The sequence below is a fragment of the Brienomyrus brachyistius genome, chromosome 6 (genome assembly GCF_023856365.1).
Source record: "Brienomyrus brachyistius isolate T26 chromosome 6, BBRACH_0.4, whole genome shotgun sequence".
In the NCBI taxonomy this organism is placed as follows: domain Eukaryota; kingdom Metazoa; phylum Chordata; class Actinopteri; order Osteoglossiformes; family Mormyridae; genus Brienomyrus; species Brienomyrus brachyistius.
Genome location: NC_064538.1, coordinates 10,956,844 through 10,984,763, shown reverse-complemented (window position 1 = coordinate 10,984,763; position 27,920 = coordinate 10,956,844). Strand labels below are relative to the sequence as shown.

The 27,920-nt window shown below is 40.3% G+C and overlaps 2 protein-coding genes across 9 annotated transcripts; both read right to left on the bottom strand.

Moving 5' to 3' along the window:
• Positions 1-1,502: 1,502 nt before the first annotated feature.
• Positions 1,503-15,657, bottom strand: pabpc1l (poly(A) binding protein, cytoplasmic 1-like). 5 transcript variants are annotated; one of them, XM_049018394.1, is made up of 18 exons: positions 15,304-15,657; positions 14,770-14,903; positions 12,539-12,742; positions 12,231-12,424; positions 11,887-12,002; positions 11,535-11,621; positions 10,873-11,012; positions 10,606-10,700; positions 9,236-9,373; positions 8,541-8,636; positions 8,122-8,385; positions 7,755-7,842; positions 7,540-7,659; positions 7,144-7,286; positions 6,886-6,979; positions 5,036-5,166; positions 4,887-4,961; positions 1,503-1,772 (listed from the first exon to the last, which is right to left on the bottom strand). In XM_049018394.1, the coding sequence occupies exons 3-17, from the start codon at positions 12,729-12,731 to the stop codon at positions 4,899-4,901; spliced, it is 1,962 nt and encodes a 653-aa protein (XP_048874351.1). In that variant the 5' UTR covers positions 12,732-12,742; positions 14,770-14,903; positions 15,304-15,657; the 3' UTR covers positions 1,503-1,772; positions 4,887-4,898. The 5 variants fall into 5 exon arrangements, with proteins under 5 accessions (XP_048874351.1, XP_048874349.1, XP_048874352.1 ...); XM_049018392.1 differs by lacking the exon at positions 14,770-14,903 and having other exon boundaries at positions 15,304-15,656; XM_049018395.1 differs by lacking the exons at positions 14,770-14,903; positions 15,304-15,657 and adding an exon at positions 15,174-15,285.
• Positions 15,658-18,844: 3,187 nt separating this feature from the next.
• On the bottom strand, positions 18,845-26,094 carry LOC125744856 (14-3-3 protein beta/alpha-1-like). 4 transcript variants are annotated; one of them, XM_049017139.1, is made up of 6 exons: positions 26,025-26,094; positions 22,032-22,332; positions 21,739-21,862; positions 21,443-21,606; positions 20,925-21,020; positions 18,845-20,561 (listed from the first exon to the last, which is right to left on the bottom strand). In XM_049017139.1, the coding sequence occupies exons 2-6, from the start codon at positions 22,323-22,325 to the stop codon at positions 20,502-20,504; spliced, it is 738 nt and encodes a 245-aa protein (XP_048873096.1). In that variant the 5' UTR covers positions 22,326-22,332; positions 26,025-26,094; the 3' UTR covers positions 18,845-20,501. The 4 variants fall into 4 exon arrangements, with proteins under 4 accessions (XP_048873096.1, XP_048873095.1, XP_048873097.1 ...); XM_049017138.1 differs by having other exon boundaries at positions 25,983-26,078; XM_049017140.1 differs by having other exon boundaries at positions 22,032-22,327; positions 25,983-26,059.
• Between the last annotated feature and the right edge of the window lie 1,826 nt (positions 26,095-27,920).

Sequence of the window (27,920 nt, the reverse complement as noted above, 5' to 3'; positions counted from 1 at the left end):
AGCTATATTTCATGTACAGCACTGTTCTGTATTACAGTGCATTTGAATTAGAGAGTTCAGTCACAGCACTGTAATTTCAAAAGCGTCTGAAACAGCTGTAATGCAATTAGAAGTCAATAGCATCCAGTAAATAGCATTGCTGTCCATTTTACCTTACATTAGTATAATTATATCAATTAGATGGTAATCTGCTTGAGACAAAAGAAAAAATTATGGTCATCCGCTTAGTGATCAATTTCATCCAGATGTGATCACTATAAATGGTTTATGTTCTTTGCCAGAAATGCAAACTATTTTCTACCTTTTTATGGAACTTGCTTTTCACAGTAAAAGTGAGATGTGATCTTTATGACGTTTTCATTTCAAGCCAATTGTGCTTCAATTTCAGTTTGAAATATTCAATAACAAATGGTTCATCTGTGTGTTTCAATTTTAAAATCAAAGGTATACAGTCTTTCGTTAGAAAAAATATCCCTGTTTTAACAGTTGAGCATATTTGCAGTATAAACCTTAGCAGTGAAATATGAGTGCAAAAAAACTATTAATCGTTAATCTTGATCCGAGGTCATACATTGCGATTCCACCACTCCTGGTTCCAACTCCGCATCCACACACACGGTGGGGTTGTGGATGTGCCTGGCCTTTTGGCTCAGCTCTTCCTTCACCATAACGGATCGATGCAGTGCCCGCATCACTGCTGAAGCCACACCAATCCATCTGTCAATCTCCCGCTCCATCCTTCACTCGTGAACAAGACCCCGAGATACTTAAACTCCCCCAATTGGGGAAGGACTCACTCACTCCCTAGCAACGCATACACCCCTCCCCCAAATCAGCTAGGCTTAGGCGATATTTAATTTTTAATAGCATCATGCTGTCCAGACATCATACAGCGCCATTTAACGCCGCGATGCTATGTCGGCATTCCCGATAAAAATCGCATTCACTCCACGGTTGGGCCTCATCCGCCTCCCTGAAAGCAATATGCCCAAGGACATCTTTTTATATCTCTACTTTTAGTTCTGGTGCATAAAAGGTGAGTACTTTATCACTAGATTTACAGATTCAAAATGTGAACACAAGAGGATACATGCTAAAGAGCTGTATGGAATTCTACACTAATCACATACTTGTGATGCTGGTTGTACAAGCTTGTATATTCTGTGTTACATTTGTAGCAATAAAAATCAATGGATTTGTAATGTTTCTATACTTTAAGCACTGTTTTACGAGAAATCCCATTAGATTCTTTTCCATCCATCTAGTTTTCAATGATGTAGTAGAGCTTACCACTGCCTTGATTTTATGTATTTGGTTGGATCACCAACTGTGTCTGTTTGCTCCTTTCTGTTGCTTGCTGCCACCTGTACGCTGAACACACCAATAGATGTGTAAAAATTCCGACTTGCTACCAAAGGTGGAATGATCACAATCATGCGGGTAGACTAGTACCTTATGATAGGTCCAAGGACAGATAGGGAGAGGGACGACACAAACATTAGGATCCATTTAAATTTTTTTTAATGCACAGAAAAATTCCCCAATTTAAACAAAAGTAAACAAAACCACTTTCTGCAAACAGTATGCTGACTTTTCAACTACATTCTTAAGTCATTCCTCATCATTCGCCCAATGAACTGGCAATGAATTGGTTTACAAATTTTTTCTTCAATTTCCCCCTAAATCTAAACTTTCAGGAAAGCTTCCACGTTGCAATTTCCATCAAAACACTGCAATGTTCATTTTCCATGTTGCTCATTCATGTGGTTTATCTAGACAAAACAGAAATTCAGATTAGGCATTGCCCCAGATGAAATGTTTTTACATGGAAGAATCATGAAGTTAACACTCCCACTCCTGCATTTTGACAATTCCAATGTCCATAAAGAAATCCCATAACACAAAGACTTTAATCGTTACTTGCCCAGACTTACACCATTCCACATGAGTCTGAGCTGGCTCTTGATTTGAGGCAAACCCCCAAGATAGCTGATAATGGGTTTGATTACAAGCTCAAAATGGTCAGAAACAAAGAGCTATCTTCTGAAAGTCGTCAGTTTATTCTTGCTCTGAGAAATGACACTTGCCAGGAAACCAAATATTTCATACAATATTGTGTATTACTCCCATCATAGCAGCGCAAACAGGCTCCAACCACAACAAAGAGGACAGGGAGGCCCTGGTGCACAGCTTAGCAAGAGGATTAATATACTAAAGTGTGTAGTTAGAGAAACAGACACCTCATTAGGTCTTCAATTGGCAAAGTACCAGCAGAAGACCAGCCTCAATGTCAACAGTGAAGAGGCAACTCTGGGATGCTGGTCTTCTAGGCAGAATTGTTAAGAAAAAGCTGTACCTCAGAATGGCCAATAATGAAAAGATGAGCAAATGAACACAGTAGATAGAGGAAGGACTTTCTATCCATACACCGTTCTCCAAATCCAACTTTGAGGCGTTTTAAATCACAGAACATTTTTAACACGACGATAAAAAGAGGACTGGGGGAGTGCTTGACGACATCTGTCAAGCATGGTGGAGGCAATGTGATGGTAAAATGGGAGATTTGTACATATTAAAAGGAACCTTGAAATCGGAAGGTTATCACTCCATTTTGCAACGCCATGCAATATCCTGTGGACGGTGCTTAATTAGAGCCAATTTCGTCCTACAAACAGGACAATGACCCAAACACAGCTCCAAACTATGCAAAACCTATTTAGGAGAGAAGCAGCCGGCTGGTGTTCTGTGTACAATGGAGCAGCCAGCACAGTCACCGGGTCTCAGCTCTACTGAGCCGTTATGGGAGCAGCTTGACCGAATGGTACGTAAGAAGTGCCCATCAAGCCAATCCCACTTGTGGGAGATGCTTCAGGGAGCATATTTAAATTTCAAAAATGATTTCTGATTGTCCTATTTAGGTAGTTATATTTCTTATTCAAAATCATTTCATGCATGTTTCATGAAAAACAAGGAAACTTAAGTGAGCCCAAACTTTTGAATGATAGACATCTAAAAACACTGGGGTCACCTTGAGGGGCTATAATTTAAATGTCATTATATAACAGCAGATGGCATAAATTATCTATATGTGGCTAAAGGTAACCACATCCTTCAAATGTAATCGACGTTGTTTCAGCAATACAACGTATGAGCGGTGATCCCACTCACCACCGACAAAATGCTGACATAAGTGACGCTGTAGGGTTGGACAGCAGCCAGCAAGCCCTGCACTCATCTGTAAATGGTGTAAAATGATATCAATGTACTTATCTTCATTGTAAATGTCATTACTGTTTGCAGTGGAATGTGAGCGATTAGTTAGGGTTTTAACTGTCATGTAAAACAGGTTTCTTTTTCTCTGATGCTATTAGAATTAAACCAATAAAGAGAATATTTTAAGAGCCGTCATCTTCATAAAAGTGAGGACCAGTCACCACGTTTTGCCTCCTTTGTGTAGGTCTGCTACAGCTCTCCTGCATTCTGGAGGTTGCAATGTTAATCATCCATCTATACTTAAGGTGCTGAAATTTGCCAAATATATTCTTGTTAAATAAAATTTCTCTTTACAAAAGTAAAGATTTGGTATTCCAAAAGTTTATCCAAAAAAAGAAAAGAAATTAAATCCAAAAATTGTCGCGAAAACAAAAAGGGTATGGTGTGTGGGGGGGGGGGGGGGGGGGTGCCTTGTGTTGCATGATATACATCCAGCTGTACAGACCAACAGAATATCCCTGTAGCTTTGTATGCAAATACGAACTAGAAGTGAACTACAACAAATATTCTCTTCACTCCCACATGACAGACGAGCGCCGTTTCTCAGGTTTTTCCTTCTTTGATTTCATACAGTAGAGACGTAAACAAGGCCATGCTGCCATTTTGTGTTCATGGAGAGTTGTATGGAGAAATAAGTTCATTGTTTAATTACAGGGTGATGTGTCCCCATTCCCAAACCGTTACATTCCAAATCATGGGAAAACTGTAGCATTACACCCCTAGTGTTAAGGGATAAAAAAAAAAATGGCCTGTTACAAAGGTTAATATCGCTTGATGCAACAATTGCAATAAAATCCATTCATGCAAGGGAGGGAACACGAGTAAATTTATCCAAAACAATTAACGAAGCATCAAATAAACTATGCAAAAATGCAGTTTGATTGCTTCCCATGCAATCAAGCTCCATGCAAAGCTGCAGCAGGTATAAAGTTTAATAGCCATTGTGCGTTTTTTCATACATATATACACATACACGCACACAAATTCACATTTTAACACTGAGGTGTTACAGAAATAAGGATATGTTGGTAAGGTGCTAATAAAATATAATTTGTCCTATTAAGCGAGTTTTTTCTAGCAAAAATCAAAAGAACTAAAAGCACTGAATGTATAAGCAGTAAACATAAAAGCATTCGCCCAATAGCACTGATAAAAATCCTAACAAAACCCTAAACACCCACCCACCCAACCACCCCTACATGCATTTCAAACAAACATTTTCCCTGTTTTCTGTCACACAGCTCTGCCATCTAATTTTTTCATATCGTTCAGACATCACGCTGGGGTATACACGCCATTTTAAAACAAAATGTCTGGTATTTAAGATGTGTGTGCCTATGTCAGTGTTATTATATGGCGATTAAAGACGTTATGTTACAAAAAAGGTATAGAATTTTTATGGCTTGCATGTACTGGGCCAACGCTGGAGTGGTACAGTCTGTACCCCGATTTAACAAGTACCACAAACTAAGACAACTAGGCCACCATCAAACATGCTGTGAGCTAAAACATACCAGTCAGCCACAACAAAATAAATAAAACATGAAATGCTACTCTTTTGCTTTGGACACAATCAAAGCTCTAAGCACACCAATTAAAGTACAGAAACCTACCCAAAGTGCACACTACTTATTTGGGGAGATTTCCTTCGCCTGGTGAGCTTGGAGAACCGCCACGGCTTCATCCACCTGAGCAAAGAAAGGTGGAGTAAAACACACGGCTCTCGGCCAAATCCCAGTCCCAGAAATAAAGTCTCCGGCACCTTCGAATGCAGGGATTCCGGGGACTCGAGCATGTGTAGCAGCTCAGAGTTGTCAATCTCCAACAACATGCCCGTTATCTTCCCAGCCAACGAGGGGTGTAGGGCTTGGATCAGGGGGTACAGTCGCTCTCCTGTGACCCAAACAGATCCAAGTCAGCACATTTAAACATCCGATTCACACCACCCAACAAGCACATTTATACATTTCCTACAGGCCTCCCCCAAGGGCAGCAGCACCTGCATTAAGAAAACAGTCACCATTACACTATTTGAATCTTGCAAGTTTGCAAACAAGATTAAGATGTCTAATGAACATCCAGTACAAACAGTGCAGCACACAATAGTGTGTTTACCCAGCTGGTGCCTCCATTACATATTATTTCTTATACTCTGTAATCATGTCGTACTCAACCACTTGTGCGCAGTCTTGGTTTCATCTCAGAACTCGAGGTTTTACTTCAAAACCAGTGAAGAGCACTCACCAACACACCTCAATATTTATCACAACGGCTTAATATTCATCCGTTTGTTAATCCTTAGAACCCAGCAACACACAGAATCCATTGATGTTCACATCCATTAATGTCGGGCTCGTAATTTTGGATAGATATAACGCACAGACCAGAATCTTTGCAAAATCAAGAGATTGTTTTCAGGACATTCTGGGCCAAGTCATAAAGCACATTTGGGTAACTCATACATAGCATGTAAGAAGCCTAAAATGAAAGGGACAGAAACACGCTCAAATATGGATAGAGTTTAAAGGGTTAACAGAACTGTGATTGAAGCAGGACATTTTACACCCAAAAGGCAAAACGCAATCAATAAGGCGAGTCTTATTTGGGGGGGGGGGGGAGGTTGCATTGGCACAGAAGCATTTACATTGAAATTAAGAAAAAAAAATATATTGGTACATATTGCCCGTCTCCACATTTTTATAGAATGTTGTATTATATTCTACATTGATACCAGTACGTGTGTTTGTGCACAAAGTTTAGATTAAAAGTTGACCAAATCAGTAAAATAGTCGATTTTTCTATGGATTAATCTATCATTAGTGGCAGCTGAAGAACGACAGTCGTATTTTTTGGGGAAAAAGCTAATTCAAAACTCTAGTGTTCATTACGTGCGATGCATGACCACCATTTTTAGAAAGAGGAAAAGGGCCGCGCTGCAGTAAAACGGGCTCCTGCTGTTAGTACAAAAGCCTCAGTGCTATTTTGAAACAAGGACCCCTGTAGTGCTCAACTGCATTTTTTCATAAAACATCAGCAATGAATAATTTGCCTAAGACCTAAATCCAATTATTATCTTACTACAATGCAAGACTAAAATCACAATTCGATATCTGTCACTAATATTAATTTGGCCAGGGAAGATGCTGCAGACCTTTTAGGTGTAAAACATTCACACTTACAAATCACTACGCAAAAGCGAGGAACCTGCTTCAGCCCCAGTGTCCTGGGCTATGTACACATTCCATACCACAGCTGCAGAGGAAATTGCAAATGCAATGGGCACTTTAAGCAGCACATCAAAGTTCATTCCACTTCATGCTAGCACACGCGCTTACTAGTGAGTGACGAAAGCTTTTACCATATACCAAGAATTAAACTTCAAAATGCAAAATTCAGTTACAAGCAATGTTACCTTATGAAAATCCTGCCTTTGTCCAGCTGGATTGCCCAATTTTTTTCAAATGCAAGCATAAATACAGACAGAACATCCTTGTAAAACACAAAGAAAGACACCACTCTTCAGTCAGTCAAATGCCTAGGGGACATTTACTCATTCCACTGGACATCATGCTTACCTCTATAGAGGTAGTTTCATTGAAGCCCCACACATACCTAAAAGCTGCTTCTGCTCCATTAAGGGTGCAGCAGCCAGCATGGAAGCAGTGAGGGGCTCCTGTCCATGAACATGGACTGCAGGCTCCACCACCTACACAACAGGCGCACACACTACTCAGCGGTCATCTGATCGCCATTAGCTTTAAAAAAATTCTAGCAATGCCAATGACAACCAAGACATGGAAGACATTAAAGCGTTTAATACGAACCTAAGAATATGACATGCAGAGGAGAGTCAAGCAGGTGTCTACCTACCTGTTGCATAGTTGTCTGGCCCGGCATGGCTATGACCGGCTGCATGTTACGGACCCCCGAAGAATACTTGTACTGGCTTACACCACGCACAGCTGCAGCGGACATCGAGGTACGGCCCCCAACAGTTTGTGTGCCAATGTTGGCTAGAGAGGCCAATTGCCCATTATCAAAATCATAGTTAAAGGGGATTACAATAAGTGCAACAAAACCAATACATTCATTAAAACGCCCTCAGAACAAAGAGCAATCACGATTCCGCTACCAATTCTAGAGGTGGCAGGTCATATCAATGACTCGTATGAATAATGCGGTATATAGCAATGGATGATACCCAGACTATAAAATTCACATCAAAACCACATGACATAGGGGGGAAAAAAAAAAAAAGTCTCTCACCAACTCTCTGAGAGTGGCTTACGCCTCGCGGTACCTGAGTTGAGGCCTGTCTTACTGTACTAATGGGAGTTGAAGCTCGACGAGGAGGAGCAGTCCTGACAAGCTGCGGCAGATACGGGTCTGTCAGTAAGGGAAGAGATCGTCAGCACATACTAAAACACTAAACTCTTAATGAGAGCCTCAATTCCCCCACCCCAATTCCCCAGAGCACTCACCATGGGGCCTTGGAGGCTGGGCAGCCCAACGGGGAGCTGCACGGATCGGGCTCATGGTGTTGGCCGCATAGAAAGAGCGGCTTTGAGGCTGGGCAAGTTCAAAAAGCAGCAACAATTGGAACAGAGAAAGCAAGGGGCAAGAACAATTCACATGCCTACAGCATCAAATACCTCAACTCTTATCCCAAGTTCAGAGTAACCAACTCCAGCTCAAGTAACAATTTGGGATTTTCTACATTCCTCCAATTAAAGGGGACCATATTCAGAAGGCAGCGGAAAGCAATGGGCTTAGCTCTTCCAATACTACAACTGACTGGCGAACAAGCTCCTAATGAGGACATAAGTAGATTGCAGCTTTTTTTTATACCTGTGGCATAGCAGAAACATAGTATCCAGAAGACTGCTGGTAGGCGCCAACGGGGCCAGGCATGGCCCTCACGCTCGCAAGCCGCTGCAGGTACTGGTTGGTGAGGATAGCCTTACGCTCCTCTTTTCTCTGAGCCAAAGCCACGTACAGCGGCTTCGTGCTGACGATGCGGCCGTTCATCTCAGTCACTGCTTTGGTGGCCTCCTCAGGGGACGAGAAGCATACGAAGCCAAAGCCTTTGCTGTGTCCCCCATCCATCATCACCTAGACAATGGAAGGTCCACATTCATTTATGCACAGCTACCACAGAAACGAATAAGCCAGCAGCTGGAGGTACTCTCACACATATAGGCCTCTAAAAATTAAATTCTTAAAATTTCGGGGAGATTCCCATTCGTTTTCACGTCAGAGACAGTTACTTTAGCACTTGTGATGGTGCCATAAGGGGCAAACTCCTTCCGCAGCCTCTCGTCATCTATGCTGTCATCCAGATTCTTTACATACAAATTGACACCCTAGAGAACAAACATGAAGCATTCAGTTGTGTAAACTGCAATATCACACTTATTTTTGATACATTTCAGACATCTAGGTGGTTCAGCCGGGAGTTTTCAGCTGATATCTTGAACACTAGACATCAGCTGAAGAAATGTTGCGCTTCTCTCGAATATAATGGGAGTGAATGGCATTCTTTGTAGTGATTAAAACCAGGTACTGTTTGGTGAGTCCAGGAGATATCACCAGGGTGCTCTTCCTCACATCTTCTGCACAGTGATATGATAAGTGCATGGAGTTCGGTAACAGGAAATAATTCCCACGTTAAACTGCTCGCTACAAAGCCTGCGGATTATCTTGCGTAACCAGGTCATAATATCTGGCAAGAGATACTGCTGTTAAAATTTCCAAATGCTGCTTTAAATCACCACAGAAAAAAAAATTGCCAAGAAGCCCAATAATTTTAGGGCCGATATCTACAAAACGAGGCAACCCCCAGCAGAACAACCTATATGAACAGATAGCACTAAATCCACTCTAAAACATCCTTCTCAGTTTCAGGACGAACTACCCCTTTAAATGCCCTCCACCACTAGCATTGAAGGCCCTGTGTCAGTACCTGATAACGATGAAGTCGTTCTTGTTTCATCTGTTCAAACTTCCGCTTTAGCTCTCCCTGTCTTTCCAGCCTCTTCTGGGCTCGTCCCACATAAATAACCTTCCCACTCAGCTCCTTCCCATTCATCTGCTCCACTGCCTTCAGAACAGAAGAGACATGAGCTGCCCAATCTACAAAAAACTACATTTTAATAAATTACCGATTAATAATTACTAACCCGGTAATTTATAAAGTTCCTATGATTCAATCAGGCCTACACCATAAACACAGAACACGTTTGAGCATGCAAACGCAGTCTTTTTGGAATAAATATACTATATGAACAGAAGTATCGGGACACACCTCATTCATCGAATAAGGTTTATCAACATTTGTGAAAGAATGGGTTATTCTGAAGAACTCAATGAATTCAAGCAAGGTACCGTCATAGGATGTAACCTCTGCAATATGTTAGTTTGTGAAATTTCTTCTCTGCTAGATGCTCCATAGTCAACTGTAAGCAGTATGTTCCTAAATGTTTTCACTTTGTCAGACTCAGTTACACCACGTAAGAGTAAGGTTACTGAATACTGAGGGGCATAGTGCATAAGTCCGGGAGCTTCATGCAGTGGACTTCCTTAGCCAAGCAGCTGCATGCGAACCTCACATCAAGACCAATGCCAAGCGGTGGATGGAATGGTGTAAAACACGCTGCCACTGAACTCTGGAGCAGTGGAAACGTGTTCTGTGGAGCAATGAATTACGCTTCTGTCTGGCAGTCTGATGGACAGAGTCTGGGTTTGATGGATGCCAAGAGAATGTTACCTGCTTGACTGCACTGTGCCAACTGTAAAGTTTGGTAGGGGAGGGATAATGGTATTGGGTTGTTTTCCCATGGGTTGGGCTAGGCCGCTTAGCTCCAGTGAAGGGAACTTCACATTTCAGACAATTCTATGCTTCCAACTTTGTGGGAACAGTTTGGAGAAGGCCCTTTTCTGTTCCAACATGACTGTGCTCCAGTGCACAGACAAGGTCAATAAAGATGTGGTTGGCAGAGTTTGGTGTGGAGGAACTTGACTGTCCTGCACAGAGCATTGATCTCAAACCCATTGGGATGAACTAGAATGGAGATTGAGAGTCAGGCCTTTACATCAAACAGTGTCAGACCTCACAAATGCTCTTCTAGATGAATGGGCAAAAATTCCCAGACACACTCCAAAAGCTTGTGGAAAGTCTGTTATAGCTGCAAAGGGGGGGACCAACTCCTTACTGATATCTATACATTTAGAAAGGTCAGGAGTCCCAATGCTTTTGTCCAAATAGTGCGTCATCTCAGAAAATCAACAAAATCACAGGCATCATGACAGCTACCACACTCCTCACCTCCATACCTTTTGAGCATCCTCGTGACTCTCAAAGTTCACAAAGCCAAATCCACGAGACCGACCCCGTTCATCCATCATCACACGCACACTGAGGGTCCTACCTATGCAGAGGATGAAATATTTAGAGCTTTTCAGCTGACAGCTGTTTTGTTCTCCCATTTCATAAAAACTACCGACTGGCTTAAGATTCACTTGCATAGAACAGCTAAAAGTGCTGCAAAGACATCCATGGTGGCCTAGTTTAACATTCATAATGACTTTTGCTACAGCTACCGTATTCAGAGAACACTTCCTTCAGCTTCTCATCATCCACATCTTCCCCAAAGTTCTTCACATAGACATTGGTGAACTCCATAGCCTTAGCCCCAAACTCTGCCTCCCGATCTTTTCGGGACTTGAAGTGGCCCACAAAACTGCAAATAAAAACCCATTTAGACAGTTGCTGCCAATTTTGTGTATGACAGACAGGACAAGCCATATTTAACAACTGACTTGGATAAATTAAGATAGACTAGCCAGCAGTCTGTTTGCTCACTGCTCCACCTGCTGGTCACATCTCTACTTTACAGTTTTCATACAGACACTATACAGAACTGCATTATAACATCACATTAAGGGAAAAAAATAAATCCCATATCATCTAAATTAGTAAAATAAGGTATTTCAGCTTCATACTTTGAGACAGTGAGAATCTAAGCATTGTACCAATGAAAATATTAATACCAGGTAACACCAGGCAACCAGGATAACAGCAGGAGCTAGAACCTGCTTTAAAAGGAGTCACCTTCATAACCTGCAAGAACAGCCAGCGTACATATTGATAGCCATCGAACTGGCAATAACGAGCTGCCACTTTAAAGCCTCCAATTACTTTACAGGTGCCAACAAACACATTTTTCTATAGCCATGTAGGTGGATAAAAAGGTCACACTAACCCAAATGGGGACATCAAAACATTTTCCCCCAGGGAACATGAAACTGGTTCTGTTTTCCCTGATGTCAACTGTCTATCTCTCTCTAAGCTGTGCAAAAACAAAATGTTAACTGAAAATATTAACTCTATCACAATGAGAACTTGCTTTTTCATAAAATAAAGACATTACCGTTCACTTAGTCTATACAGCTCAGGTATTACACTGGCATTAACTATTGACCTAAATACACCATTCTAAATCATTTATCCAAAAATGGATAACAGTTCAAAAGACAATTCCCAAATCTAGATCAGACTGCAGGTGCACTGAGCAAGCACCCAGTTCATTAAAGTTCACTTTCATTTTTACATACACTTTCCGATCATTGAGTAACATTCCATTCATGGTTTCGATGGCACGATTGGCTGCTTCTTGGGTCTCAAAATGAACAAAGCCATATCCTTTAGAGCCATTCTCATCACATACAACCTGGAAAACATCCATATTACCCAGTTAAAAACAAAATTCAGCAAGCCTTGCTTGCAAACCTATGCTAAAAATCACAACTAGTTACAAAAGTAAAAATAATAAATTTTGCCTAAAGATTTTTTAGCATTTCCATTTCAAAACAAATTTACTCAAGGGTCTAATTTCACTGCAAATGGACAGACACTGGCAACTATAATTCTGTGAACTTGAAATTTACTCAAAAAGTACCTTGCAAGAAAGGATGTTTCCAAAGGCAGAAAAGGTATCAAATAACGCCTTGTTATCAATTGACTCATCCATATTCTTAATAAAGATGTTTCCAACACCAGACTTGCGTAGTCTAGGATCACGCTGGGACCACATAATCCTAATAGGGCGACCTTTGATGACCTCGTAGTTCATCGTGTCCAAAGCACACTCCGCTATGGAAAACATTAGGGAGAGATGTGGCGTAAAGTATTTTGCCTCCAAAAATATACATTATATAAGCCTTAAAGTCAAACATATAAATTTAATGAGAAGAGAACAAGAGTCACCATCAGCAGGCTGATGAAAGTTGATATAGGCATATCCGAGGGACCGTCGGGTGATAATGTCCCGGCAGACACGAATGGACATTATGGGACCTGCTGGAGAGAACTTCTGGTAGAGCATGGCCTCTGTGACATCAGGGTGAAGGTCCCCCACGTACAGCGAGGCAAGGGGGTATGACGAGCCAGTGCTGTTCATCCTGAAACACTCTGCAAGACACCACAGATACAATATTGGTTCATATACCTGAGCAGTACTGCTTTATTGGCAGAAGCCAAAATTAGATGGGTAATGATACGCAGTAGGCAATGAACATTCACAACCATATCTCCTTAACATAAATTTCTTACAACCTGCAACACACATCCAAACCAGCACTGAAATACAGCAATTCCTTCTTAAGCTGAAGACCTACAAAGTGTCACACGCCATTTGCCTCAAGGTAGCACCACATACCTTATTTGGACTAAGTACCCCACATACTTAGTGTCCAGTAATTGAAGAAATAAGGTCCCCTTACCGTGCCAATACACATTTTCCTTTAAATTTAAGCATTCCAAGATCAGACATACAAGATTTGTTGAGACAACAGCAAAGAATATCAGTGCACGATGTAGAAGCCTTGATCAATACTGATAGATATATTTTTCTAAATTTTACTGATATCAGTTATCGATTACCAGCTGACCTGAGCCATTTATAACATTATTCTGTAGTGAAAACCTCAAGATGTAGGCCAGACTTCATAATAAAGTGAAAAGTATAAAATAGTGGTGGGGGGATCGATCCAAGTATCGATAATAATGTTGGTGTTGATATTGGTCAATACCAGTTTAATGAGATTGATACTTCAGTTTCAATTTCTCTCCTGCCTGCACAGCTGTCTGTGTAATCGCTGCTGCTCTCAATTGCTACTCCTGGCTGTCACGTGACTCAGTGGCACCAGGCATGCAAACAGGCTCACTTGCGCATGTGCACACACACACACACACACACACACACACACACACACACACACACAGTATAATATTTATAATAAAGTATTGCAATAGTGGGTTGCTGAGCCATGCTCGCAATAATTAAACAGCAGAGAGTTTGGGGTTTAAATCACCATATGCCGTTTATTACACTTCTGCTACTACAACCCACACACTCGCACAGCCCACCATGCTCATTGCCCAGTTTATTCCTCATGCACATGGTGGGCGTACACACAAATACACCCACTATGTACAACAATAAACATTAACCACTACACATGACATAACACAGAGCACATTTACAATGACAAGCGATTACTGAACTATTTACAAGCTGGCATCAAGCTGCTAAATGTAAAAGCTGGTAGCTAAATAGGAACCATTTTATAATTATACAATTTATAATCTGATTAGTCGACTAATTTTAATAGTGGATCACTAGTCGACTATCAAAAAAGTCGTTAGTTGCAGCCATAATCAATACCAAATCTTGTAGTATTGCACACCACTAGTATAAAACATTCCATATGAAACTTAAAATAACGGGCCGTTAAAGACACATGTAAAACAGAGCAATTCCTAAACACACTACAGTACTAAGCAAATTCCTGTAATCTCCCGTTTTATATTAGCGTATATGAAACGGTTTGCACTATAACTTTGCCCATGAAACTGAAAAGAGTTGCTCTGGCTGCTTCTGTATTAAATGTTCACTGGAAAAAAAGACGAGCTTTCAAAAAGCATTTGACCATTGCACAACTGAAGATTAAACTGCACTCTAGAACATTTTACTCAGATATTCCAAATATAGTTAATGCCAAAGGCAAAATGCACACGCTGCAATTGCACCTACATAAATTTCAAAAGGCCTGTGCCCCAAGTACTGAAAAAGTTCAGCGGAATGCATGTGTCAAGACAAACTACTAACTCTAAGGGGGGTGTCAAAACACGTGTGGTTGCTGACACCAGTCAGTCAATTGTATGCTTACAATTTGTGCTTGAATACAAGTCGTAAAACTTTCAGAGCCGTAAACTTTACAATAGCAACCTCGTTTGCACACCATCATTTATATTTAAAACGTTAATTTCAGTGTAGCGTATGAAATTAACTACATAAAAATCAAATATCCAAATGTTACAAACCTGCAAACCACCACAAACAGCTCTGAGCGGAGCAAAACCAGGCCCTAGTTCCACACCTATAGTTTTACCTGATTATATACACATGTGAATCACACGCGTTACCAGTCACCTACCTAGAATACCAGCCGTTGTAATCAGTCAAAAATGATATGCAATTTAGATTTTTAGATTATGCGATGGAAGGAAGGGTGACGATTTCAAATAATCGACCGTAGCCACCACATAAAAACGACGGGAGATGATGCACCTAAAAAAGTGAAAAAGGCTAAATCACCGTAAAACTAATGCTAACAGTGGCAGCTAGATAAATTAAAACGCCATCCGGGATACCACACTCTGGAAAAACATCCAAGTAAAAAGAAAGGAAGATAGAATTTAATTCAATTTAGGTCATGTATAACAAAGTTCTCAATACAAGAGCATGGTAAAATAATACTATAAACGCCGTAAAGAAAAAAAAACACTAGATCACTAGACAGTGCTTGCAGCTTCAAACTTTCATGGGCAGGCATCTTACCTTACGAACAGTCAAGTTCAGCATTACTTCATTCGTTTAAAATAAATCTTCGAACGCAATATCAATAAATAATCAACCAACTTCTAAAGATATAAAATAAACTCGAACTGCGCCAGAAGCACCTTCTTACCTTCCTCAGTAAAGCAGTAGATTGATCAAACTCTCAGCCGTTACGCTGCTAACGTTCAAAAATAAAGCTGCAAAAACCTCAGCGCTTTTTTTTAAATATAATTGTATAGTAACTTAATTAACGATAGTGGTGCAACACTCAGCGGCCATGGCCCTCCTCTTCATGCGGATCATTTATAAGCTTGCAGGTGGAATTCCTCCGCGCTAAAATAGTCCTACAAACAGCCTCACAAACAGTCCCTTTCCACTTTTCTCACTGTTATTCAGCATCCAGATACAATAATATGTTGTTGAGCAACAAATGAGTTCATTGCAAGAATCATCTGTACCGGTTTTCGGTTGTTTTTTTAAATCTAGTGACATAGGCATGAGGGAAATAGTATACGTTAATAATTGGTGCTGCAGTTGTATTTTTAGACGGCAGGATTGGGTTGTTTAGTTTTAGTACATGAAAAATATCACGTAGCAATCTGGCGAACAAAATGTATAACATTTCTGGTTTTCGGAATAAAACCAGATCGATCAGGTTTGATTGTGCCATGATGTTGTTAATGAAAGGGCAACCTGTAAGTTTAATTTTATTTATTGTAATTAAATTTTAATCATTACAATGTATACATGTCTGATGTCAACATAAGGTGGTTTTACGTAACAAAACCTGAGGATGGAGTTGCTATGACGTCATAAATGGCCCGGGCAGCCATAACCGACCTGACGGCTAAATTAAATTCACAATAAATTCCTATACGAAGGGAGTTTAATGTTTCTGGCCGCTGTACCCACTACCAGAGTTTGTGCCGGCTGCCTTACTGGGCACCGCAGTTCGTGCTGGGTCTTATTTGGGGTCCTGTCCCAAGTAACACCTGGCATGCAAAAATCCAACTCTTACTGATATGTAACGTAGGTGCAGCTGTAAGAACAGGCTACGACAAAAATGACGTGTTATTCAGAATAAAACATTTGAAAAGTGACCTTCAGTATGGAAGAAATTATTTAACTGTCATTTTGTGTGCCATGGTGGAAGAGGGCGCTTCATACAGTCATACAAGTAACCCAATCACAAAGCATGTTCATGTGGCAACCCACTGACACTCTGTAGACGTAGACTCCTCACAAATACGAACACACATAAACAGTTACATATCAGAAAACAAATATTGTCCCATGGAAAGGGACTTAGAGAATCAACATAGAACAAATGTAAATTGTCAGAACATGATAGAGGTTATATGCAAATTTTCTTGTACAATAATGCAAATATAAAGTACGCTTCATCACTCATACATATACAAGGTCAGTATACGTCTATCTCCTAGAAAGTAAATATATTATATAATTATTTATGTTTTGCTAGATTAATATTCCTATGTTATGCAGTTGTCATAAATTTCTTTGAATTGAAATTAATTCACTTCTTTCTTTCATTCCAACTCAAATTCCAATTCAACATCCTGTGGCGTGTGGACAGTTTAATTCATGTTCCAGTTTATGAGTGGCACAATCCTTAAGTTGTGAATTTCACACAACCCTGGTCCTTACAATCACAAACATCACGAGTGGGATTTCCACTTTCAATCTGAAGAGATATGCGAAAAAAACATGTCACATATTATTAAAAAATAGTTAAATGACATTTAATTTTCAGTACAGGATATATCATAAAATACAGGATGGGTGTCAACTCTACCAGCAATGTCAGCAAAATCTGTTCCTGTTTCCAAGAGGGAACACCAACGCAGTCAGGGGAGAAACCTACCAACAAACCGTATTGTTGAGGGTGAGTTATGTGGTTGAGTTATGCCCTTCAACAGAAAAATATATATTTTTTTAATTTTAAGCAAAAGAAACAACCTGAATTATGATTTATTGTGATTATCATTAATATAAATTTATATATATATAAAAAAACATTATTGTGATTAGATATTTTTCTTTGTCGTCAAGTCCTACTGCTCTGATTCCTTCATACTCTTCATTTCTTTCAATAAATAATATAACGTTCACTGCATTTACTCTCTTTCGCCCTCCACTGGTGTGTTGATGTACGTACGTCATTATACTACAGCGGTAATAATTTTACAAAGTTAAATACTGTATATAATGAAAAATAGAACGTGAATAAGAAACAGTGCTTTACATATATGTAAAATAAATGTTACAAAAAGTGAATTCAGAAAGTTTGAAATTGCATATTAACGCAATTTTCTTAGATATGAAAAATACCGCCAACGGAAAAAATCCAAGGCGCTCGTTTCAGAATTGAATGTTGAATCAGTTAACTATGCTGAACAAATCTTCCAGTTGAACAAAGAAGAATCGCTTCCATGAAAAGAATTACAAATTTCTCTCTCTAGTGACTACTGCACAGGTAAGGTAGTCTGTTATAGCAATTATGCGGTGCTGTTTTACTGGTGATCGCTGTTATTTCTTTATCCGTCAGCTTTCCTTATCCCAAGTATAATTAAAACCATTAGAATAAAAATATATAATGAAATATTACTATAAACAGATTTTTAGCTATTTTTAATTATCAAGAGTACCTGGTATATTTCAGTTTATGTCTATTGATTGGCTAAATTATTAATGTAAGATTACTGAGTGGGGAGTGTGGATCTGCATTGTAACATAATAGTAGTGAATTCAACACACAGTATTGTGCGTTTAAGGAACTGGGTCTTTCATGGCTGATTTGGTCCCTGCCCATACTGAAATTAAACTTATGGCATTAAATATAAAGCAAAGACCGGTAGAAGGATTTTCCTTTTGGCCATCTCATTCCGTTATGAATTTTGCACGGCTACTATGTTTGGCGTTTTCAATTCACTTAGTCTTACTGATTGACATTTTAAAAGCTGGTGGTAGAGTTTGAATTTCATTTTCTTGGAATTTGTATCCAGTTCAGACCATCTCTTCCCCAGACCTGGCTTGTGTAAATGTTTGCAGTATTTATAATGTTCCTTTATCGACCTTATATCTTTCGTATTTTCTCTCATTTTGCACTTCACAAACAGCAAGTATTTACATTTTTTGCCCCTCTGTAAATAAAACGTACCCCTTCTTGTTATTTACTTCTGTATGTGTTTCGCGGCTCTATATTAGACGGTACATCGTACAAGGATAAAAATTGTGGCAGGGTGTGTTTGTGTGTGAGAAAATTATTTCATCAATGAATTCTCACCTGCCCCTTCATCACCTTAGATACAGTATGATGAGTGTACTGGTGCAGAATGTCGCATCATCCAGGTGGGGGCGGAAATGGTTCCCGATTGTCTTGAGAAGCGCTATATGAATGTAACATTCCTTTGTCCTGCAGGATGAAACCTGTGCAACATGGGAAAATCATGCAAACCTCATACAAAGAGGCTGAGGACACGATTTGAATCCCCCTCCCCCCAAGTAATTTCAAAACTATTTTAAGTGCTTTCAAAAATTCAAATTTCCTAAAATGACTAGCCCAGACACACATTGTCCTCTGCATATCAATGGAACTATATCTCTGAATATTTTTAAGGCTGCATTTCAAACACTCAGAAGAAAAACAATTTTTCTGAACTGATAAAAGTTTTATTTAATTTTAAATCATCTTTTACTTTTCTATTACAGATAAGGTGAAACTTGAACTGTCATAAAAGACATACACAAATTTTTTTTTTTTTAAACGTCAGTAACCAGGTACTTAATTTTGTCAATTTTATTTATAGCTACTCTACATTTCACAACCACGTGCACACTAGGTGATAGACCGTCACAGAAGCTATGTTTAGGCAGAATACTGGTGAGTAAAAACAGAGCAAGGAGAGATGCCAGATATACAGACAGGCTTATTTCCACATTCACTACTGCATTTTCATCAAGCAGAGAATATTAACTGCCATTTGCTCAGCAACACAAGGTTTTTCATCAGTGCATGAAACATTGTCTTCAGCAAGACGAACGGATGACTTCTACACCTATGTGGAATGTTATGATGACAGCCGAGTATTGTGACACTGAGCTACTTGGTGGTTCTTCCATCCCTTACACAGACTTGATGGGTTCAGCGAGCGGCTGGGTGGCCAGAACTACATATTAATGCGATGAGTATCAGGACTGTCTTAGTTGCAGGCATAAATGATCAAAAAATCCCCCTGAATAGAAGCAGAGACATGCTTTGTTTATACATCCCATTTGAACTTTTAAAGGATCAACCTAAGGACCCTGGAGGCAAATTTAAAAATGCCACTTCCCCTGCTTAATTAAAAAAAGCATGCTGGCCTTTGTAAAGATAAAATTTTCATACAATTTCTCACTGAAAAAGATTTCATTTACATACCAAGTTTAGTATTAAGTTACATACCTCCAAATGCAGTCAGAATGGAGCATGTTTGTGAACGAACAAATGAGAAACGAAACAAACTCAAGTTTACTGTCCCTGGAAAATATAATTCATTACAGTTTGTTCCAGAAATTACTACTTCTTGAAAAAGAATAATTTACATGTAATGGAATGTTGGAATTGGACTTAATTGGACCTGTAAAATGAATATTTGCATACATAGCTTGGAAAAAAAAAAAACATAAAATGGCAAAAAAGCTCACAGCCAGTGTCACAATACATCATTAGACCTTTCTGTATGAAGCACCAGCAGAATTGTACTGTTACCCTAACATAGGAAGTGTCTGAATTTAACAGACCAGAATAAAAGACCAGAACACATGGTGTGAATTGAGCAGGTGGGGGGCAAGGGAAGGGGTATTTCGTCAAGAGGCAAACAGGGGGCTAAATAAACAAAACTAATTTTCACAGTGTTTGGTGAAATTAAACTGGCAGTTTAATAACCTTATAATAAAACCAGCATATACCCAGACCAATTACACCAAAGACAGACGAAAACAGGAGGGTAGGGGTGGCAATATATATATATTTGTGTGTGTGGGCGAGGGTAAGTGGGGAGGGGGCCAAAAGAACAAAAAGAAAAAAAAAAATCCAACCTGCTACACAAAAGCATAATTTCCAAATAAAAAATGTCTTGCAATTTGAACATGATGTTGATTCCTAAGCAGACTTGCACACTGCCCTGTCTGCTCACAGGACTCCCGGGGGGGGCTCAGCAGGGTGGGTACAATTCGTGCTGCTTGTCATACAGAAGAGGGGCGCGGCAAGGACTGGGATGCAGGAGCAGAGTGGTTTAAGAGTGGCTACGGTCGACAGTGCAGCCCTTAATTCTCCCCCCCCTCGGCCGGTTCGGCTTCATCACCCTGGTTTTCTGATGTCCAGAGCTGCAGGAGAAAAAACAAAAGCCCACACCGAACCTTAATATTTTAACATCACACAATAGACCTCATATACATTCTAATTTTACATCAGTGAGCAGAATCGCCTTATAAGGATACATCGACGTCAGTGCCTGGCGATTCGCTAACTGTTTTGAGGGCTGGTTTCCCTTTCCCTCATCGCTCACATCTAAACCATGTGAAATGCATACTTTTCAGGATCAGAAAGGAGAAGATGGTTCCAGCGTTTGGTCTGAAACATCTTTATGGATTCCTTGACAGAACTAAACTAGTGAGGTCAGCCTGTCGTCTCTGCTTTGGCCTTATGAAGAGCATGTTTAAATTGGGTGGAGGGGGGGGACAACTTACAGTGAGGTTGTCCCTTAGTAGCTGCATGATCAGAGTACTGTCTTTGTAGGAATCCTCATTCAAGGTGTCAAGCTCAGCAATTGCTTCATCAAATGCCTGGAACCAGATGGGAAGACATTTTAACACGTTCAATTTTTATTTTAAGCAATTCCTGCCAAATACTGGTGCAAATACAGTTGTGCAAGACCATATCACAATAATCGAGTTCACCCCTAACTCACAATAATAAACCAACCTTCAAAAAAAATAAAAAATACATTTTGATTTCAATAGAAATAGGAAAAGCGTGACCAAAAAGGGGTTCAGCTACTGATGGCCTATAACAGCTCAGCCTGACCAGTGACGGGGACAGACAGGTGAAGGTCACATCCAGTCTATACTTGCTGCAGCTAAACGTTAGATGGCCTGCAACCAAGTTTGCTAGATGGCTGACAGACTCGTATCAAATACACCCACACAGGCTGTGTGACGGGTGGCCTAAGCCATGTATCGGACTCGCTCCTTCAGGCGATGCTCACCGTCTTTGCCAGGCTGCAGGCCTGCTCAGGAGAGTTGAGGATTTCGTAGTAGAAGACCGAGAAGTTGAGAGCCAAGCCCAGTCTGATAGGGTGTGTGGGCTGCATCTCCTTCTTGCTGATTTCGAAGGCCTCCTGGTACGCCTGCTGTGAGTTTTCCACCGTAGCTTTAGCAGGAGAAAAGGGAATTTAATGTTTTTTTACTTGCGAAAATGCATACTAAAACTAACTAAGCCTGGCAACAGGCATTTCACAGCACTTCTACCCCTGAAAGGCATTTATGTGTCTTGTATACTAACTCTTCTTGGAGTCTCCAGAGGCCACTTCAGACAGATATCTGTAATAATCGCCCTTCATTTTCAGGTAGAAGACCTTGCTTTCTGCTTGACTTGCATTGGCAATGAGGTATTTGTCAAGAAGTCCCTAGAAGTGATGACAGTTCCACATCAGCATCTTAATAACACACAAGCTATATTACACACATTTCATCATGGAGCACCTTTAAGATCAGATGTTGAAACTCTTTATTTTACGATCTCAGCTACCAACAAGTGTTAAAATGGACACATGGCAGAGGGGATGCGCGTCTCACCAGGACGTCATTGCAGATGTCCTGCAGCTCGCCCTCGATCTTCTCGCGATACTCGCGTGCCATCTGCTGCTTCTTCTCGTTGCCCTCCGTCTTCTGCTCGATGCTGGAGATGACGCGCCAGGACGAGCGCCGGGCGCCCACCACGTTCTTGTAGGCCACGGAGAGCAGGTTACGCTCCTCGTTGGAGAGCTCGTGGCCCTGCTCCGTCACGGCCTTCATCGCCGACGCCATGTCGTCGTAGCGCTCCGCCTGCTCTGCCAGCTTGGCTTTCTGTACCAGGTCACTTTTGTCCATGTCTGCACTGTCAAGGAATTTAAAATGCATCTGATCATTTTTCATTAAGCAAAGTTTCCAGAACAATACGGTAAATGCCGCTTAACAAAAAGTGGCCTAAACATATTAAACTGAGCTACTGATATCTAAATTGTTCTGCAGCTTGTATACAGCTATACCAAATTACTGTATCACCCTGTTTCAGAGCGAGGTTTTACTTTCTCTCTTACTGCAATGAGATTTTGCTCCGTTTTAGTCCACTACACAACTTATTTCCACATGGGTGATACTGAAATTCCTTATTTAAAATGCAATCCCTCCATGCATTATACACACACACACAATAATCCTTACTGCAACCAGAGTCTCCGACTAGAATCTTCAAATACTATACTGGCTATTTTGGCTAATCAACTGCAAGACATATTCCTACACACACACACACCTTGATATTTCAGCCTACTTTTGCATTACAGAAACAACCACTGACAACAAGGAATGGTCAGTAAACACGGAAAGAGATGAAAATTTAAACTCAACAAGGGAATAAGACTTAGGTGAACATGGGCACTAATTTAAATTAAGCTCTACATATTAGAACCAGGTATATTACAGATATGGAACTGACCCTCATAGTTGTCACATGTGTGTCTACATTGTATTTGATAGCAAGTTCATGAGGATGCAATACGTCTAAATTAAGGACATTTGATCTTGTTGAATACATCGGGGAAGTGTGGCGCATCGCTATACAATTTAAAACACAATGCCACTAAAACAGCAAACCATTACAAAGTCACTCCACCTTTTCGGTGCCCCGATAATGATACATATGAAGGCTGCATGTCATATTTCTGGATGTTTTCTACAGATCAGCTGCGGATGGAACTGGACAAAAATCCACAAATAAAAAGAAGTGAATGTCAAATGTAATGAGATCCACAAATATTTTTGTGGATATGATTTCACACAAAATTTTGGAGTATATGGAGCCCCTAACAGGTCTGGGTAGTAAAATATTATTTTTTTAAAATAGTTTTGAGTTCCCTCACAATAGTTTTGTGTTACTAATAACTGTACTGTGTCCATATAAAGGAAAAGTATTGCGAGGTTAGACACAGTACAGTTATTAGTAAAGTACAAGAGATAGAATTATTGAACTAATACGTATAAACCTAAATGACACAGACATATCCAGTTAATTCAGAAAAGAATGACTAAAGCACACTTTTTAAATTAACAGCCCAGGCAACATCACATTTGTACAGAACTCCTAAGAGGTCAGGGTGGGAAAATATTTTAATAGTTTTGCGTTCCCACACAATACTTTCACTTTCCATTACAATAGTTTTGCATTACTAATAATTACCATACTGTGTCCGGTTAAAGTACAAAACGCAGAATAAATGGACTTATTAGTAATAAGTATTAACTTAACTGGACATGTCTGTATTGTTTAAGTGTGCTTAAGGTTTAAGCATTAAATTATGGGAGACATTGCACACCATGTAACTTTCCTACGAGTGTTTTTATACATATTGATTAATAAATGCAGTTATTGATTAATAATTGCGGGTTTAGGTTTAAACCCGAACCTATTTTCGGGTTTGCCTCCTGGGTATTCTCCCTTGATGATGTATGCGGGGTTACGCGGATCTATACTGAAACGTTCCAGAAAGCGGGTCGAGATTAAACCCAGCTCTCAACATTAAAGACACTGGCGGTGGACACAGTGCAATTATTTATAAATATGTATAAAGTCACATAGTGGACATGGTGTACATTGTCCCCCAGAGTTTAATGCTTAAGCATACATGAAGTGGGCAAGTGTAGTGGGATTGCAAAACTACAGCGAAAGAACATCATAACTACTTCAAATAATGTTTTCCCACACAGATCTCTTAGGGGCTACGCAGTGGTACAAACTGGACACAAGTCCGTAAATCAAAATAACGCGAACCGCGAATAGTCAGAACGTTTCACGTTATAAATCGCTCCGTATTTGTGGATATGACGTCACACAACAAAAATTTTAAGATACATATTTATAGTTGGTTATTTATCTTGCTGCACATTTCAGCCCATTGTCTGTGGGTTACAAATAATAAAATGATAAATAAAAACTTCCAAACGCCGCGGCATCCCATGTGGTGGGGTGTAACCTTGCAGACTGTCAAACCAAATGATGAAAAAAATGTAGCCGTAAACAATATTTTACGATACCACGAAATAAACGATATAGCATAATATGAAATAGACGTTTTTATTTTGTCATCCGATATATATCGTCATATCGTCCTGCCGTAGTTGGTGTCCTACCCATTTTCATCTACGGACTGAATTAATTCTTGACTTTGTGCAGTTTGATCATGCTGGTAACCTTAATATTATGCTTAAGATAAAACGGAAATACCAGCGGTCCCGTTATATTTTTCTACAAGTCTTTAATTTCGTGCAAACGGATTTTTCTGCAGGGAACTAACGAAGGACAAATATCCGGATTCTGACCGTGTTTAACGATGAAGACCCGTCAAGCAGTATATCTGTACTTTTGTACAACTCATGTTTTAATGGCCGAATCAATGAGTGCAATCGATAGTTTTCTCAAAGGCGTTCAACGAGCACAGGGACAGTCACCGTTATTGAAATCTCCGAGCCGAAAAGCGAAATAAGGCCACAATCACTACATCCACTCGCCGCGTTAGCCCAACTTAAAGGCCGCAATCGGACGACTCGGCCAAATGTGAACTCGGCCCGTCAGCACGAAGCGGAGCTTTCTCAAGGGTAAACCGCACTGCAGCAGGCAGCATCCGCTCCCGAATCTACACCGGTCAGAAGCCCTATTCAAGTATCATTACCCCACCTACCGAACCAAGAGTCTCTTTACACTGCAACACTTCCAATTCAATTTCCTCAATCCGACACACGTCGCATAGCTAAACACTACACGGGGCCAAGCGGAACACCGCCCCAAGACACCAGACTGGGATCCCCATCCAATCCTCCCGATCGGACGGATCCGCACCTACGAGGCGCCCGGAGAGCCTCATCCAGCCCCTGTCACGCTCGACTCTGCGGTACCCTTGAATACCAGACGCATAGCTATTGTTCGTGACTTGGGCCGCAAAGGCCTGCTGTCTCTCCCCCCCTCCCATACCTCACACAGCTTAACCCGTAACAAACTGGACCACAGCACGCCGATTCAATCGGAAGGCCATCACTACTGGGTCGCGTCGGCCCTGACTTAAAGCTCCGCGATCCGCCGAAAGGTTAGCGCCGCACATGTATGCAGGACGCCAGCGCCGGCATCATTTTCCGAAATTACCCGCGACGCCGCAAACTGTCGAAATAAAACGTGGGGGCAATTACCAGATTAATACGAGCAACTAAATTGGGATGAGTTTCGACCATTATAATCACCACCATCTCTATGTTAATCTACCAGCTCAATAAAACTACAATGCCGCCGTTTAGTAATCGTTACCTATTATCGGCGATTCCCCGTACGGCCTAATTCGGCTAGCTGGTTAGCTTAGCAAGCGGAGTCCTCGCTCTATGTGCCTGAATTATGGCTTTCAACAGGCCGTAATAACGCCGCACACGATCCAGTGGCGGCATCCAAAATGTTAATCTGAGTAAAATACTGCTGAAAATTCAGCCCCGGGTAGGTGGACTCACGTTTTACTGAACGTTTATCTATGGGCGATGCACCGTGGTTACCTCCGTCCTCTGTGTCTGGGCTCGGGATGTTCTAGGCTGCACCGCTTCCGCCTGTAATACACTTCCGCCTCCCCTCAAACCCGCCTCCTAATTCATTCTCCAGGATTTTCGTTATTATTATTATTATTATTAATTATTATTATCATTGTTAATGTTATTGTTCTTGTATTGTAAAAATATGTAGCATATTGTATACGCTACCTGGATGTATGTATGGATATTGTACATACCATGAAGAATTATACAGTCCCTTTTACTTAGGTAAAATGAGTCACAATATTTCTTGTTTTTATCGAAGTGGGAAAACCCTGTCTGGATTCAATGGTTTCTATTTACAGAAACAAACTAATCTAAAAAATGATCAAAAACTGTTGAACATTTTGATACGTTCTGTTAAACCAGCTAGATTCTATTAAGGGGGGGGGAGCACTAGCTGCTATTTCATTTCAATCTTTTATTGAGTGCAGGCTCAGAGGAAGTGCTGGACGTGACACTGGAAACACAAATGCAGGACACACATGGTGTGGGAGGCAGCAGCTGACATGCAGGACCCCATGAGAACATGCAGACCTTACATACACAGAGTCAGAGGTGGGACTCAAAACGCCCAGGCCTGGAGGTGTGAGGGTACAGAACTGACCACTAAATCATTGCATAGCCTGGTAATTTAAGTCCTCAACATTATAGCTGGAAATACACACATCTATGAATGTCCCAAAGCTAGATGGTGTGTGGTCATGTAGTTTACATGTTTGTGACCATGTATGCAACTTATAATCACATCACAGTTCGGCCCCAAAAACGTAGTAAATGGTTGACCTTGTTCTCTGATCGTAAGCTTCGCTCTCACCTGTATGTGTCTCATGGAAAAGTAAATGAACAAGCAGTACAGGATACATGGGAAAGCAAGGAGGGATACGTAGAAATTAAACAGTTGTGATATGCATCTACAACTGACCATTAAAGTATCTTTACTCCTAAAATGTTTATGCTCACAATTGGCTAGCACTCCCCTGGTCCACTGAAGCACATGGCTAAGACATGCACCAGCTACTTCAAGCTCCAACAGATTTCTGATGCAGTGGACATAATGTCAACACGTTCTTTTTTTATAATAAAAATGCTCTCTTTAAGGTGTTCATTTTCCTTATCTTACTGTATTATTTTAATTATCTGGATTAATTTAATACCTGGTCAAGTGTACTTTCAGATCACCTGAATTTAATTCCATTATTTTCTCAAAAGCAGCTGTCAAAAATCTTAGAGGGTTTATTTAGACATTTGAGTATTCAGTAAAGTTGCACATTAAAGACTGATCATAATATTGGATAGGAAATAACATTTTAACATACAAAATTTTTTCAGTGGAAAAATGAGTGAAAAATATTTTAGAAACATTTAATCACAGAATTTAAAGGGAATCTGTACTAAGCCCTTTCCTACAGTGCTCCAAAACACTGGGCGCTACATTTCTGTAAGAATATTATATCATAAGAAATTTAAAAGGCCAATATAGCATAGGGTACACTGAGTCTCTTCAGTCCCAAACTAAAGTGAAGGATGGGAATACAGTTTACATATACAAAATCCACAGTACTTCCTAAAGGCAACAAATGGAACCTACCTTGCCGATTTTCTTACTAAAAAAAAAATCCATCAATAACACTACAACAATTAACCAAAGACGACCAGAATTGCTTATAATTCTCAATACTTTCTTACGTTCTTGACATCTTGCCAATCCATTGTTTGTACTTGAACATTTAGTTTGCGACAGGGCCCAGAGAAAGGCTCTCAAACAGTTCAACTAGAAGACATAAGGCAACATATTGGATGTGAAAAACTGCTGTTAAAAATCACCCAACACTCATTGTCAATAAGAAAATTTAAGAAATA